Genomic DNA, 16747 nt, shown 5'->3' with positions numbered 1-16747 from the left:
CGCAAGCAAATGAAAAAAAAAAAGAAAAAAAAAAAAAAAAAAAAAAGGGAACTTTTCCTCCGTCTCTGGAGAACCTTTGCAACAGCAGCCCCGGCGACTTGGCAACACACTGCAGCCACAGCACCACGAACGTCTCCGGCCCCCTCCAGGCGCAAAGGCAGCGGGCAGCCGCGTTCCCCGGCACGCAGCGCCCCAAACCCCGCTCCTCGGGGCCCGCCAGCTCCCGCTGAAGGCCGCGATGCCGCCGGGCATCCCTCCCTCCCTCCCCCAGCCCTCCCTCCATCCTCCACCCCGCTCTCCCCACGAAGCCCGGGCGCACCCCGTGGGCATCGAGCCCTGCGAGTCTCCGGCCAAGCTGCTCGCGGGCACCCCGCAGCCCCGCGGCTTCTCCCCCCCGTCCCCCCGGGGCGTTCACCTTGCAGAGCTGGAAGTGCTCGGACTGGAGCGTCTCCTGGATCTCGCTCTCCCGGTTGCCCGCCTGCTGCTGCTGCGCGGCGGACGACGCCGAGGCGGCGGACGAGACCGCCGTCAGGCCGTCCAGCACCTTCCTGATGTTAAATTTCCTCATGGCTCGCGGCGGCGCCGAGGCAGAGCCGAGCGGGGAGCGCCGCCGCCGCCCGCTCCGCCCGCTCCCCCCGCCCCGCCGGCGGCAGACGAGCCCCCGCGGGAGGGCGACGCGTTAGTCCGGCAGCGCAGCGCCGCTCCTCATCGGGGCCCGGCGGCTGGAGCCAAGCAAACGGCGCCCGGTCAGCCCGTGCTGTGCTGCCGCTGCCCCTGCCGCTGCCCTGCCCGGCCCGGCCCCGCCCGCAGGGGGCTCACGGCCCGCCCCGGCCCGTCCCACCCCGTCCTCCCGGCCGCCGAGCCGCCCGCAGCCTCCGCGCCCGGCCGCGCAGCCGCCTCACATGGTGCCACCCGGCCCCCCGCCCGCCGCCGCAGTCCCTGCTCGGCCCCCCCCCGCCGCCTCGCAGCGCCCTCCCCTCCCTCCCTCCCTCCCTCCGCCCCCTCGGAGCTGAGCTGCGTGTGCCGCCAGCCAGTCACCGGCGGGGCTTCTCCCGGCTGCTGCCGCCGCCCGCCCCCGCAGCCACCAGCCTCCCCCAGCCCTCCTCCTCCTCCTCCTCCTCCTCCTTCTCCCTCCTCCTCCTCCTCGGGCCGCCTCGCGGTCGCTCCCCCTTGCCTGACAACGCGGAAGCGCAGCGCAGCGCCCCGGGGGGGCAGCGGCGGCGGCAGCAGCAGCAGGAGGAGGAGGAGGAGGAGGAGGAGGAGGAGGAGGAGCGGTGCCAGGGCTCGCAGTGGCCGCGCATGCGTCCCCACAGGGCCGGCACCCGGATGTGGCGGTGCCCGCTCCCCCCGCAGCGCCGCGGCGAGGGGAGCGGGCACCGGGGTGCTGGGGGGCGATGGGGACGGGGACGCGGCCGGGGCCGTCACGGCGGCGGCGGGGGAGCGGGGACGGGAGCCCCGCGCCGCCTCTGGGCAGGGAGCGGGGAGCAGGGGGCGGCGGTGGTGGCCGTTACCGGCCGCGCTTCCTCACAGCCTCCCCCGAGTGGCGCCGGTAGCGGCACGCAGCGTCTGGGGGCTGCCGGCTTGTGCCCGGCCTTTGTTTTGCCTTCATTAGTAGGTCGCGTTCCTGGACTGTGCCCTGAGTGGCGCAGGTGGTGGTTGGTGTTCCCCCCTCAGTCATGGTGTGTCGCTGACGGCAATTATTCGTGACTCAGATCAGTCAAGTAAAACAAACCGGACCATCAGTTATCACCTCTGGAGGAAAGCTTGTAGAGATGTGGCTCAGGACATGGGCCTGCAGCCACCCAGCTGCAGCAGGAATGCCTGAGCAGGAGGCTCAGCCCGCAGTAAAATGGCATTTACAGGTGGTGCCTTCAGCCCCAAAGCCAGGCATGCACTATTAGCACACTCGGTGTGACAGTGCACAGACAAATAAGCGCAATCAGAATGCTGCAAAATAGTTACGATGCACCCACAGTAATAACCTCAAAAGTAAAAGTTCTTAGACTTCTTAGACCTCTAACCCCATGTCAGTTTAAAGCCGTATCCCCAGCAGGTGTATCGTGTATAAACATTCAAAAGAAACCAGGACGCTTACATACTCTTATGAACTGACAGAGCTTTCCACCTATGTAACCAGGACTGTTGGACACTTCCTCAAATCACCTTGGTGAACATGTGGAAGAATGTTTCCAGAGACGACAAAAATCCTCAAATAAATAAAAGTAGACTTAAATAAGCCTCATTAAATACCTGATAATAAAGTTTATTTCATTTTAAGAGGGAAGTGTGTGTATTTTCAATGTCTTTAATCATCCATCATATATTTTATCTAAGAGTCCGTAAGTTACAGAAATAATGTTTGTTTTTTTTTCCAACTACTCACATGTGCTTATTGCAGTACGCTACATTGGGAAGAAAACTTCTGGAACTCAACTATGCTTGACTGAATGGTAAACACTGATTGTGTTTACCACACACATTGTGTTGATAATGCATACCTGTATAACCCTAAGAATGTAACTAATAGTCCATCCGGGTCCTGTTATCAGCATAGGCCAGGCCCTACAAGCATTCCTAGCTACAAGATTCATATCACATCTACTCTCATTATTTATGTTAATTATTTATAGAAATTGTTAAGGAAAACAACTTCAAAGCTTGCTGAAGAATTAAAGGCCTTTAAAAGCCATCTTTTTGCATACTGCACTTTTTTATTTTTCCCTCCAGTGTATTTGGCCCTTGACTCCATTCTTTACCTGCATTGTATATACTTGAGATTGCATTTCATTTTCTGTTTAGATTAACACTGAAAGCAAGGAGGACCTCATTCATTATTGTAACACTGTACCAATACTTACAAACATTTATGCAAGGTATATATTACAACATATACACGGTTGAGACAACAGCATTTCTCTTCTCTCACACTTTGTAGCCAATGCCATTCAACAAGCCAATGCTTTCTGGTACAACTCCTTTAAAAAGTGAATGACAATCTTCTGTTGTACTGGGATACCAGTGGGAACAGTAGTAGGACTTTCATTTTATGGTTTTATAGCAAGCATCCCAATTATCTCTCAAGATTTAGCTGCTGTGTTTCAGAGCTTCTTTGAGGTCTCCTGCTCTTACCCAACAGCCACATCCTGTTTACAAAACAGACTGATTCTGCCTAATTTCCTTAGTTCATGTTGTCTGCTCAGACCTTCCGGACACTGATATCTGAAATCTCTTGCCAATATTTTATAGCCCCGTCCAAAGCCTGAGTGACTTACACAGCTGAGGATGAAGCAATCAGACCCAACTAGATTGCAACCACTTTTGTGTTCTACTGTGACAGGATCCGCCTGTGACAGAGCCACTGTTAAATGTTCATGAGTCAGCCCCCAGCATCTTCATGGGCTACGCAAATCCCTGCTACCAAACGAATCCACTTGGTTTTAGTCTTCTTTGCCTGTCTTTTCTTACTGATCATCCTATCTACTGCTTCCTGAAAAGGAGAGAAAAACTCACTTGCTCATTTCTTGATCCATATCTTACGGATACCACATTGACAAACACTATTCCTTGTACTTATTTAAGGCATGGTGCACGTAGTATTGGTATACGGACCAATGCAGTCCCACAGACCACAGTTGGTGTAGGTCAGACTTCGCTTGGTGGGTCTTTTGCCTCAAGATAATCACCATAACTTTATGGATAACTGGAATGCAGCCATCACCATGCTTATGGTCTTTATTTTTTTTCAGGGGCAGGTTGTGGTAAACCACCAAAGCATTAGCATGAAGAGGGGATAGAATGATAGCAGTCCTGCACAAACCAGAATGAGTAAAATCTCACCCAGTTATAATGCATGCTAAGACTTGGTAGAATAATCCCAGAGCAGTGGGTAGGTAGTAAAGGGACAAGTCTTCTCACGGTGTTTTTCATTAGTTCATATGTACACCCAAAAGTGTTACTGGTTGTATCCAGAGAAGTTCATGTACTTCAGGTGAATTGCACACCATAATTATTGCACTAATCAACATGGATGAGGAAAGGACCACAAGAAGGGGCCTTGAGACCTCTGCTTGGCCTGTAACCTCACTAAAGCTTTTGACAGTCAGTCAACCCAGTCTTTGAAGACTAATGAAGAGAATTAGCTTTCCTGAGAACTTCTTAATGGTGCTTAGTCACTCACACTGCAGAGTCAGAATTGACTGAATTGCCAAACATTTCTTTGCAATGAATAGAAAGAAGCTGGGATACATTTTTGAACTAATCTTATTCAGGTTGTTTTACTTAACTGCATTGGACAGGACAGTGTAACCACAGCTCCAAGTGAGTTTTGGAACCTTTTCTGGCTTCTGCTCAGGTTCTTTAGATTGTGAGCTCTTGCCAGACAAACATCTGTGATTTTTTCTTTTCCCCATTAATCTGTATTGGTGAAAAATCCAAGGAGGACTTCCAGCTTCAGGTGAACTTTTTGATATTTCTGCAGCTTACTTGGAGTACACTGTAAGCAAGAAGGAAATGGAGAACATGTGTTAATTAGTGGGTCAGTCCCTAGAAAAAGCTGTGATAGGACTTGCCATAACCTCAGCTGGAAATAAACTGTCTAGTGTTTGTAAATTCATCCATTTCAGAAAAAGCGCCATTGACCATGCCCGTAATGATATGATGAGTTCCTCCTGCATCTGGAAGCCAGCATGGTCTTTGGCAGGCTCACAGATTATTTATTAAAGACCTATGGAACAGCACAACTAACACCTTGTGTATGGATGCCGCTAGGGAGAAAGAGGGCACATCCTGCTTCTGAAGGGACTGCACCAAAATTCCTGCATTTTGAGCTCCAGCCATTATAGTGAGATGTGTATATGTTGGTTGTTGAAGTATGAATTAGGAAGGCTTCTCAGCATTTGTCTACACAACCAGCAGAGGAGTGTCCATGTAGCTGCTTTGTGTTGAGCTGGAGCATGGCAAAAGAAGCAGATACAGCTGTCTTAGGAAGCATTCAAGGATATTGTTAGCAGTTGACCAGCGTAGATCTGACTGTTGGCTGATACCAGTGATATGTGACACAAGGCAAATATGCACTAGCAAGGAAGAGTACATAAGGCAGAAGGAAGGTATTAAAGCAGCACTATGTGATGGAAATGTGAGACTCGTGAAGAGGTCATGCACTGTTCTCCTTAGTGTCTCACATACGCCTTTGTCCCACCACTGTCACCTTGGACCAGACAAAGAGAGTATCAGCTATTGAAATATACACAGAAATTTACCGTTTCTAGTGAAAGCACATTTATTGCTTTTTATCTATTGACCTATTTATGCATTGTTCTCATCTTCACTGAAGGTACACAGTCCTTTCAAAAAATGTTGTAGTTTGCATCCATCTGTCACTCTTTACATAGAAAATTAATTATGCCAAAGAAATATTCAAGAAGGATGTTAACACCGCATTTTTTGTTTTCAAATTTACTTTCATTACTTTCAGCCATGTCTTCAGTACCTAAGGTTAGGTCGTCTTAGCAGCACAGTCTGACTGATTTGGCTCCAGCCAATCCTTTCCTTTTATCATTGTCTTCTGAAGGAGTAATTTATTTTTCTGCTCATCAAAATTTTCTATGGCCACTGCAGGCACTTAATTAATTTTGTTCTTATGTTGTACTAAAATGCACAGTTCTTTTTTGTTCATGCAGTCTGTCAATTTCCTCTTTCTATACCACATTTTACTTAAGCCTGGGCCAGTTCAGTGTTAAGAATAGAGGCATTTCACCTACTCTGCTCTCATTCTTTTAATTACAACATCTTCCTCAGTTTTTTTTTAACCCTTTAAATTAATCTCTCATGCAATTAAAACAGATAGGTTTGGTGGTAAAGTATTTCTTCTTTTTTCTTCATGATTTTTTTCGTGTTAGGAGTATAAACAGTCCTAGGAACAGATTTAAGGACTCAGGACTCCTCCCTTATCTTGTCACAACTACACACCACCAGGGCTAGGCAGCCCCAGAATAAGCTGTTTCAAGCACTGTGTTGTGCTTTGGCTCCTAAAATCCACATCTGACATACTTCTGTTCAATTCTTTGTTATATTCTCTCAGTCGTAATTTTATTTTTATGGATACTTTCTTGTGTAGGAATTCATCTCAGTGTTTATCTCCCACTTGAAATTGAGTGTTTTCGGGTTCTTGACCTCTACATATTTATAATAAAATCATTACTTAGATATTTCTAGTGTACTCTGATTGTTTACAGGAGGAACATGTAATATATACAGTCAATATTTAAGTTTGTTTAGCATGTTGTATTTTTTTCCTTAGATGCCGAAATGAAATCGCAAATAATAATACTGAGGAATTGCAAATAATGATACTGAGGAATTTCCAATTTTAACCTGACTTAGGCCATCACTTCAACATGTAATTAATCATATGTTCCCTTCAGTGCCATCTGTGTACCTCCTTTACATGATGTATAAGCTTAAGCTACATCAGAAGACATGGTTACTCAACTACGTACAAAACTTGCATTATTATTTGCATTAGGTCATATTTCTTCTGTAACTGGATCTATTTTGAGAAGTACTTGAAACATATTAGTGCAGAATCATATGAGCACAGGATAACTGAGGTTGAAAGGGACTTGTGGAGGTCATCTGGTCTAACTGTCCGCTCAGTTGTAAGCTAGATCCAACTTGAAAGTTAGATCACGTTTTTTGTGGTCGCGTACACTTTTAGCATATATCCAAAGATGGAGATTCTATTCTTTTGCATTATTACAAAATGAAAATACAATTTCACATCCCATGCTCTGCATTTTGCTGTTTTCATATTTTTACACTGGCAGTAGGCCCGAGCCAGGATTAAAGCCTCAGGCATATGATGCTAATACACCCAGAACAGGTTTTGAACAAGGCAAGGCTTTTATCCATATAGAAAAAAAGTATGGTTTAATACTTCACTGAATAATGAAAAATGTTTTGTATGCATTTATCATACACTCTATGGTCTTCAGTCAACTATAAAACAAGTGCTTCTTAGTACAATGCCTCTTTGAGACCTGCATAACAGAGTGAAGCCAAATACGAAATACAATCTGTCTCCATTAAAAGGCAGCAAAATATTGCAAGTGAAATCAACACAAGTTTTATAAAATAGTTAAATTAAGATGAAGTATGAGTGTCTGCCAAGAGAAGAAGGGTTTTCTTGGACTAAATGAATTAAAGCTAAAATATGATGAACAAAACTAATTTATCCATTCTTAAACAGAATTATAGTGCTGCAATTTAAAAAAAAAAAAAAGTCTTTCAAATTTAATGATCTGTTTATATACAGTATTTTGTACCAAGTGTAGTATTTCAGACAGGATCTTTCATCAATGAGTCATTTTAAGTGACTACCCACTACAGTGAAAAAAAAAAATCACATTTTATTATTGTCATTGTAATTATGGCCTGTTAGCTGGGAGGGGATTCCTATTGTACAGTAGTTTAGCGATCTAGACAAGTATTCATTTGGACTACAGAAACACTAGTCTTTGATTTTAAATGGCTAGTATTTCACTAGTATGTTTTCTTCTTTAAATTAAAAGTAATGAATTACATAAACTGCAAAAAAGCAAGCAGGCAAACTATTCCTTTAATGATGTTTAAGCTAGAAGACCCAAAATGTGTGTATGCTTCATTTCATTATATGTTTTTAATTTCTTGTATTTTCATCATGTTATCATTTTCTGTGAATATAAACACTTCTTTTAACACCATTGATATTCGGAAATAATAATGCCAGATATGTATTTATATTTTCTGATTAGCTCAGTTGTGCAAGAAAGGTTCAGATGTCAAGGCAATTGAAGGATTTCCCATAAAAATAAAAATATTTCCCATATTCTACATGGTTTTAACTTCATTGCAAGCGTGGTAGACAGAACCTCTTTATGTGTCTTCTCCTATCCCTCCCAGTTGGTGAAAGAGGAGGTGAAATGTAATGACAGCTGAGACATTCCAAAGAAAATGCTAGTACCCTCAAATTAAAATGAACATCATAACTTGAGATTAACAGAGCAAATAATTGTTTAAGAGAAACTAAAACAGTAACAAGACAAATGGGTAGGAGAAACCTAGAATACGTAGGACAGGTTGAAATTTATTAGTCATCGAGTCTTACAATTCTAATTTCTCCTATTTTTTACATTTTTTGTTTTTAAATTCTGTCCCAACATGCTACTCAGTAAGCTTCTTTGAAGGAGGCTTTAGGTCCCATTGGTAACCTAAGACTTTTTGAAAACCTAGCTGAAGCAATTGAAATTTGCCTTGTAGTAACTGATTGAATTAGAGCCTAGAAGTAATTATATGCTTTAAATATATCACTTTATCAAGTGTTGTCGTGCATTGCATTGTCCTGACTAGAATTTACAACTATTTCTGGGATTAAGATCAGTATCTTGATGTACTGTCATAATTTTGAGCTTTACTTCAGGCAAGGTGTGGAAGGGCTCATTACTATCTGCTCCTTCAAATCTCTTTGTGAGCAACCATCCCTTCTATAGTATCACAGTACAGGCTGGATGCAGTGCCAATTAGGAATAGACAGCATTTATTAATTTTATGGATCATTTATGGTGTATTACCAGGTGTATTTATTATGGTGTATTTACTCAGGACAAAAGGCCACTTTCCGAGACCAGTACAAGAAAGATTATTACTGGTATGGAGGCCTACCTCTTTAGGTATGACTGACAGACTCATGGGAAAACAGAAATTATCTTCACTTCATCAACTGGAAATTGGCACACACCATGCTGTTTTAGGTATGCTAGTGCCATGTGCGATTTTAACTGCTTCGTACAGCTATGGCTAAACTATGACCTGCACTGGAAGCTGTTTAATTTGGATTAAATGAGCTTTTTTTCCCTCACCCATAAAGAAAATACCTTTACTACAGCAACACTGAGTTGTGCACAGATGTATTGCAGCAGAGCTTGGGCACTGTTTGCTGGCACTGCCACAGGGCGGAAGCCTGCCCATCAACCATGTCCTGGTCTCCATGACCTGGGAGGCAGGTGGGCACCCACAGCTTTGGGTCCCCATCAGGCTGATGGGATCTGTTTTCCCCTTCCCTCGCTCTGTTGTTTTTGCAAGAGCAGAAACTGTACTGCTCCTCACTGAAGCTGAGTAGCCCTTACCCATACTGTGAAATTTTGGGTGTCAGGACTGCCCTTGATTCTGTCAGGGGAAGGCCTGGCAGCCTGTCCAATGCCCCTTTCCCATCAGAAACAAGGCACTGGGAGCACTGGGGCATCCCCAGCCCTGACACTGGGCACCTCCTTGCAAACGGGGACAGCCAAAAGCCAGGCTGGGATGTGGGCCTGCGGTGGGGCAGGGCTGTGGGGAGCTGTAGCCTGGCCCTCCTGTGGCCTCGCTAGGGCTGGGGCTGGTGGCCCCAGGCTGACGAGGGTTCCTGGGCCTAGGAATGGGCAGGGACAGGCAGGGCTGGCGGTGCCCTCAGGGCCATGACATTTTCTTGCCAGCATCTAAAATAGCAATTCATATCTGAAGGGCAGTCTTAATTTATGTTACATGGAAATTTTTTGATACGTCATGACAATTTTTATTGAAAAGTTCAGCAATAGCAAATTTTTTAAATGAAAAATGTATCTCATAAATAATCCTTATATCAAATTTAAGTGAGTTATTCCCATACTGCATGTACATGCATTCATATTGCTAGAAGGATTCCTTGGGAAAAAAATTGTATAAAGTTGCTCCGTTCTCAAATTTAAAATTAGAAAATCTAGTAATGTTTATTACCAGTTACGTAACGTGTGTGATATTTTTTAAAACTATTTATTTTGTTTTACTTAATGTGAAAATAAGCTTTAAGATTTATATCATACAATGTCAGTTACGTCTTTTTACAGAAGTAAATTTAAAGTTCTTTGGCTCTCAGTCATCTAACTCCCAACCAAGGGAGTCCATTGTTTTTCTGGAGTCTGATTTAAGAAGAAATGAAACCTGTGTTTCTCTCATCTGTGTCAATCAGACTGTCTCACAGATTACATTTTCATTTGACTGCATGTTTTTTGCCAATAAAGCAGAGTACTCTCACTTATTCTATTGACTTAAAAAATGGCAATGAAAGAAAACAAAACTTGTAATGAGTTATCACAAATAAGTGCAATTTTCCTTTATTTGCTATTTATTATGCATTGTACGTCTAACATGGATTGGGAGAAGTATCTGTGTGAATCTTAAAATGAAAGAAATGCTGCATGTCAGGCAGCAATTATGAAAGGTCTCCAAAATCCATTTTGTTTTTTTGTTTCATTGTCTTGCTGATACCTGTGCTCCCTGATATTTTCTGAATAGCGTGCAGTGTCTTTCACTAACTTTTGGTATAGAATCATAGAATAAGCCAAGTTGGAAGGGACCCATAAGGATCATCGAGTTCAACTCCTGGCTCCACACAGGTCTACCCAAAACTTCAGACCATGTGACTAAGTGCACAGTCCAAACTCTTCTCAAACTCCAACATGCGTGGTGCTGTGACTACATCCCTGGATGGCCTGTTCCAATGCACAACAACCCTCTCAGTGAAGAACCTCTTCCTGATATCCAGCATCCCCTGCTGCAGCTTGACTCTATTCCCTCAGGTCCTATCACTGGTTTTCCAGGCTGAACAGGGCAAGTGACCTCAGCTGCTCTTCATATGCCTTCCCCTCTAGGCCCTTCACCATTTGTTCCATCAGGAAATGCTGATGGCTAGGCTAGGCTAGACACTGGATCACTTATATTTCCACCACTTCCATGGTCCTCAGTTCTTAAGCAGGTATTTAGGAATTCTCCATATACTGGATACTACATCCATGTCTACAGACTTGTTCGTGGTTACTCCAGTCAGTTTTGAAGGCACTCATAGACACAATGTGTTTCAGAAATCCCTTACAGCCACTACATACAGGAAGCCACCACATACTTAGAAGAGTCTCAAGGCTGCTCTATCTTTCTTTAAGTCCTTCGACATATTTTTGTCTACCTCACTGACTGTGCACTAAACACAGTTTTATAGAACCAGAAATTTAGGACATTGAAGAGTATTTTCAAGGAATTAATCTCATTTAAACATAGTTTCAGCGAAATATATCTCTAATAGTTGGATACATAACACCTATGACTTTGGAGCTTTTAAGTGCAGACATCTCTCAAATGGAGTCTTACAAGAAAAAAAAAAAAAAAAAAAAGGTTTATACTATATTTATACTATAACAAAACCTCAGCTTCATATGGGCATTAACAAACACTGCTCCCCAAAACCCTGTACATGAAACTGTTCACATAATGCTGAAGAATAATATTTCTTCCTCACATCTTTTGAAAGCATGATCTAAGTAAATGATTAATAAAAGAAATTTATCACCACTATAGCAGTTGAGTGAACTTCTCATCTGTTGTATGCTGATTCTTTTCTTTCAGTCTCTAAGGAGAATTATTTGAGCTGTGTAATGTTTTCCTTTTGTAGTGTTTGAGCTGGAGAGTTGATTGCTCATACACGCTATTGTGTTCTTATGTGAAAGAAACTACAATCAAAGAAATGTGCCTTATACTTCAAGCAGAAAATGGTAATGTTTGTGAAAATCTGTATTCCATAAAAACTGTAAATAAAATTTGGTGGAAAAATAGAATTTTGTTTAAACAATAAGGAAAAAGCTTTCATAAAGGTGAAAGCAGAGAGAAATATTTATTCTAAGAACATAAATAGAATAAATAGATACTTTAAAATATTTTTTAAACAGACTTTCCTCACAGACCTCTTGCTACCCAAAACCTGTAAGATAGTTCAGCCAGTGAAACAAATGGACAGTAGAAGTAATACATTCTAAAATGTAATATGAGCAAAGTGGGTGAATTTATTTTCATGCTGGACAATAACAACAAATGAATGAAAGAGCAGAAATGAGAAAAGGAAAGATTCTCCTTTGCTTTTCATATGTTTTGAAAAAGAGCATAATTTACCACTGCCTAATAACTTTTAATTTTTTGGAGTAATTATGTGCATTGCGTAGTGTTAGTAAAATAAATGGTGTTCATATCACATTCTCCCCACTCAGAACAAGCTGAACATCTCTTTTTCATAATACAAAGTGCACAGTTGAGGAAAAAATCCTGTGACCTGGAAGGTCAGTGACTTACTTCCAGCTCCAGTGAATTAACAGAGAAACACATCCCAAGACTGAAGATCCTTTGGCAGAGATCTCTGCCTTCAGCTCCTGTCTGATTGAATAAAGAACTGTGAGTTGAGTGCCTCAGCTGACCTCAACTGTTACAGCATTACACGAGTGAGAACTATGCAAAGGACCATGTAACCTTCCATCCCCATGAATTTTTTTTTTTTTTTTTTTTTTTTTAATATTTGTGCCCCCCACTGATCTTTTTATTGCTATAGAGTGAAAGACATATGTGATACTTGGAAATCCTGGTGAAAGCATTAAAAACTCAAAGCTTTATGGAAACTTTTGAACCAGAAAAGATTTTAGTGAGAAGACTTACTGTGTAGATTTTCATAAAATCTGATTTCCAGTAAGAGGGGTAACAAAAGATACAAAAATGTTTGCCTGCTGTACCATCAGATGTCAGGTAGTCATCAGGAGCATCAGTGTTAGATGTTATCCGCTCTCAGCTAGTCTCCATTTTCTCTCTTCTCCATCTGTTCATTCTTTTTGCCTCTCCATGGGGTTTGTTGTCCTCCATACTTTATTCTGGATGATCCTGTAGGAACTTTGAACTTAATGTTTCTTGTGACCTACCTTATAGCTATTATTACTTATTATATTACCTATTATAGCTGCTGTCTCTTGGTGCTGATTTTTAAGCCTGTCACTCTTCATTAAAGACACGGACTGTTTCTTAATTATGTTTTGGGTATCCCATTTTTTTGCCTTCAGCTAACACACAGAGAATTAGACTACTTGCTCTTCCTCCCAGGACATTATGCTATTCATACATCTGGCACAGCTCACACCAGCACTAAAAGTAGTAAATACAATTTTTCCTAATTCCCTCTCTATGACAAGTCCAACTCCAGTTTTACTTCACCTTTCTCAAAGTCACTGCGGTGACTACAGGTTTACCTGTAGGTAGCTAAACTCTGGCATACTGCTCTCACTCCTCAGAAGGCAAAGCACAGAAAATAATGATGAAAACCTTGTGGATTGAGATAGGACAGGAAGATCACTCAGCAATTTCCTTCATGGGCAAAACAGACTCAGAGTAAAGGAGATTAACATAATTTATTGCCTATTGCCTACAGACTAGGGCAATGATAACTAAAAGCAAACTAAAAACACCTTCCCCCAATCCATCCTCTTCTACCTCCTTCCCCTGAGCAGCACAGAGAAATGGGGAATGGGGCTTCGGTCAGTCCCTGATGTGCTTCGTCTCCACCTCTCCCTCACGGTCCCTCCCTGTCCCTGCTCCATGCAGGATCCTTCCCACGGGATGCTGTCCTTCCCCAACTGAGCCTGCGGGGGTGCCCACAGGCAGCAGCTCTTCAAGAACTGCTCCCACATGGGTCTGTACCATGGGGTCTGTCCATGCCCCAGGAGCAAACTGCTCCAGCACAGGTACCCCATGGCTGGGCGGCAGCTCCCCCCAGACCCCCTGCTCCTGCGTGGGCTCCTCACCATGGGCTGCAGCTCCGGCCCGGGGCCTGCTCCTGCAGGGTCTCTCCATGGGCCACAGCCTCCTCCAGGCCACATCCACCCGCTCCACTGGGGGATCTTCCACAGGTTGCAGCATGGAGATCTGCTCTGTGTGGGACCCATGGGCTGCAGTGGGACAGCCTGCTCCACCAGGGGCCTCTCCACAGGCCACGGGGGAACTTCTGCTGTGGAGCCTGGAGCACCTCCTGCTGCACTGACCCTGGGGACTGGAGGGCTGGTTCTCACTCATCTCTCTCCCAGCTGCTGTTGTGCAGCAGGTTTTTTTTCCGCTGTCTTAACTATATTCTCACAGAGGCTCAATAGAGTTACTCAATGACATGGTCCTGGCCAGCAGTGGGTCTGTTTCAGAGCTGCCTGAAACTGGCCCTCATATGACCGGCTGCTGGACTCTCATCACATTGGCTACCCTGCAGCCTGCCTGCTACCAGGCCCTTGCCATGTAATACAGGCACAGAGATTTCACTTCCCAGATATGTGCTACTTTCTCAGGTCCTCAACCCATAATAACTAATGCAATGTCTGTTTTCTTCGAAAACAACCTTTCACACATTTTTTTTTTTCATGAAACACAGCAACATTATCATCTATGCCCAAATTTCTATATCTTTTATCATTATACCACTTTCATTGGGTTTAAACTTCTTTCCCTTCCTACCATGTAAGAAATAATGCAGAAAAAAAAAAAAAAAGAAGCATGAAAGTAATAGCTTTCATTTGATATACCTTATACACAGAAGTTTTTAAAAATTCCAGGAGATGTTTCTGAAAGAAAAGATCAGTATTTCTTTTCTGAAATATCTTTGTACATGTAAAAATTATTTTAAGAGTCTCAGGTTGCTCTAAGACTATTTACTTTCATGACATTATCAAGGATATTGAGAACAGCCTCAACTTGGAGACTTTACCTTCAACAGATAAAATAAATTTAATAAAAGTCCAATTAAAAAAAATATCTTACTATTGTAAATATTTTAGTGAAGTGAAACTAGACAAAGGAATATTTATCTTATTTACTCTTTAGTGAAGTCCACCTGAACAGATATTATGTAAAAAAAAAAAGTAAAAAATAAAAATCATTGAGTAGAACTGGGCAAAAGACAAAAATATAAAGTAAAAAGAGACAGAAATAAGCAGTAAATTAATAATAATAATAATAATACAAACTACTCCAAGATATACTTAATATATCTATTGATATATTCTGTAGTTATTAATGATCTGGAAAAGACAGCTAATCACCTCTAGCTGAGATAACTCATGAGAAGACTTCGCAAAGCTAAGAAAAACATGTGACCAGCAAAATACAATGTTGGTAAACTAATGTATAAAGTGGAAATTTTTCATATATATATATGAATATTTATTTTCAGGTTTCAAATTAATTTCATATTGCCTATATAAAACTGAATCACAATCTGTGCTTGGCAATAACAAACAAGACAATTGTTACTGTGCACAATCAATAGAATAAATTTCTAGAAAGATATTAACATCATATTGATTTTCTCATTAAAAGTTTTTGTAAAATGAAAGTAGGTAAGGAGAGTAAATAGGTAAGGAGAGAAAATAATAAATAAATAATAAGGAGAGTCTCACCTGTTCAGGAGAACTGTAAAAAGAAAACAGGTCTGCATCATTCAGGAAAGAGGAATTAAAGAGTTATCCCTTATGTATGAATAACAGTGACAAAGAGAAAGTTAAGGGGATAAGTCTACTTTCTACTTGGTCACATAAGGAAAAAAAAAAAAACAACAAACCTACAAATATTTAACTAGATTTTGGCACATTAAAAGTTGACAACAGGGACTATCTCTCATAGTACACAAAATGGGCTGTTGGAACTCAATGCAAAAATATTAGTGAGCCAAGAGCTTTGAAAGATTTTAAAATAAGATATTTGGATGATTAATGAGAACATTCTCTGATAATTAGCTGACAACTTTAAAAAATATTGCATGTCACTGTTCATAGCCAAATTAATCAGAATATAGCTGGGGTAAGGAAGGAATCTGCTCTATTAAGAGATCAGTTGCATTTCTTCATTTTGGAGGTTTTTATAACTTTCTGTAGCTATCAAGTACTTTCCAATGTAATAAACAGGATTAGATGGACCACTGATTTCCATTGATAAACTACTATTCTCCCAACTAAGGCAGCAATTATTTCTTTTGTGATAGCTTTAAATTTATGACTGAGTGTCTATCATAGACTATTTATCACATAGAATCACAGAATCACAGAATTTCTAGGTTGGAAGAGACCTCAAGATCATCGAGTCCAACCTCTGACCTAACACTAACAAGTCCTCCACTAAACCATATCCCTAAGCTCTACATCTAAATGTCTTTTAAAGAATTCCAGGGATGGTGACTCCACCACTTCCCTGGGCAGCCTGTTCCAATGTCTAACAACCCTTTCAGTAAAGAAGTTCTTCCTAACATCCAACCTAAAACTCCCCTGGCACAACTTTAGCCTATTCCCCCTCATCCTGTCACCAGGCACGTGGGAGAACAGACCAACCCCCACCTCTCTACAGCCTCCTTTAAGGTATCTGTAGAGAGCAATAAGGTCGTCCCTGAGCCTCCTTTTCTCCAGGCTGAACAAGCCCAGCTCCCTCATGACTATTTCATAATCTTTATTGTTAGCAGAGACTTAACCTCTGTGTAGGAACCTTTTTGTTACTGAAATTCTTTTCTGAATTGTGAAATTTCCATTCTTATCTGAGAGGAAGCGTTTACCAACCTCTAAAGAATGGTAGTGAGGAGAGTCACCACTTCATACGTAATATAAATAAGAAAAATTCCCTGTATAGTTTGTATGTATTTGAGGAACCATGTTAAACTTTATACATATTTGGCAAACACAGTATCTGACATTTAAAAAAATAAAATTTAAAAAAAATATTTGGATTAAAAGTCCTGGAAGACACTTGAAATTCAAGTGGCAAATACACCTGGATTTCTACAGGAAGTTTTTGCTGGGTACAAAGAATCTGTTTCTTCTGTGAAACATTTCCAGTGTTTCAGGACTGAATGGAGCTATAGAGGATGTGC

At 42.1% G+C, this 16747-nt stretch overlaps 1 protein-coding gene across 9 annotated transcripts in view; it reads right to left on the bottom strand.

The window, feature by feature from the left end:
* Positions 1 to 762, bottom strand: part of STXBP5 (syntaxin binding protein 5) — a 111551-nt gene extending 110789 nt beyond the window's left edge. For all 9 annotated transcript variants that reach the window (XM_084283522.1, XM_084283524.1, XM_084283525.1 and 6 more), the window contains exon 1: positions 416 to 762. In XM_084283522.1, the coding sequence (XP_084139648.1) occupies positions 416 to 568 (153 nt within the window). In that variant the 5' untranslated portion in view covers positions 569 to 762. The remainder of the gene's footprint in view (positions 1 to 415) is intronic.
* Between the last annotated feature and the right edge of the window lie 15985 nt (positions 763 to 16747).

This window comes from Netta rufina, assembly GCF_964035555.1.
Source record: "Netta rufina genome assembly, chromosome: 3".
NCBI lineage: Eukaryota > Metazoa > Chordata > Aves > Anseriformes > Anatidae > Netta > Netta rufina.
The sequence above is the reverse complement of the archived record's forward strand: the minus strand, read 5'-3'. Positions and strand labels throughout refer to the sequence as shown.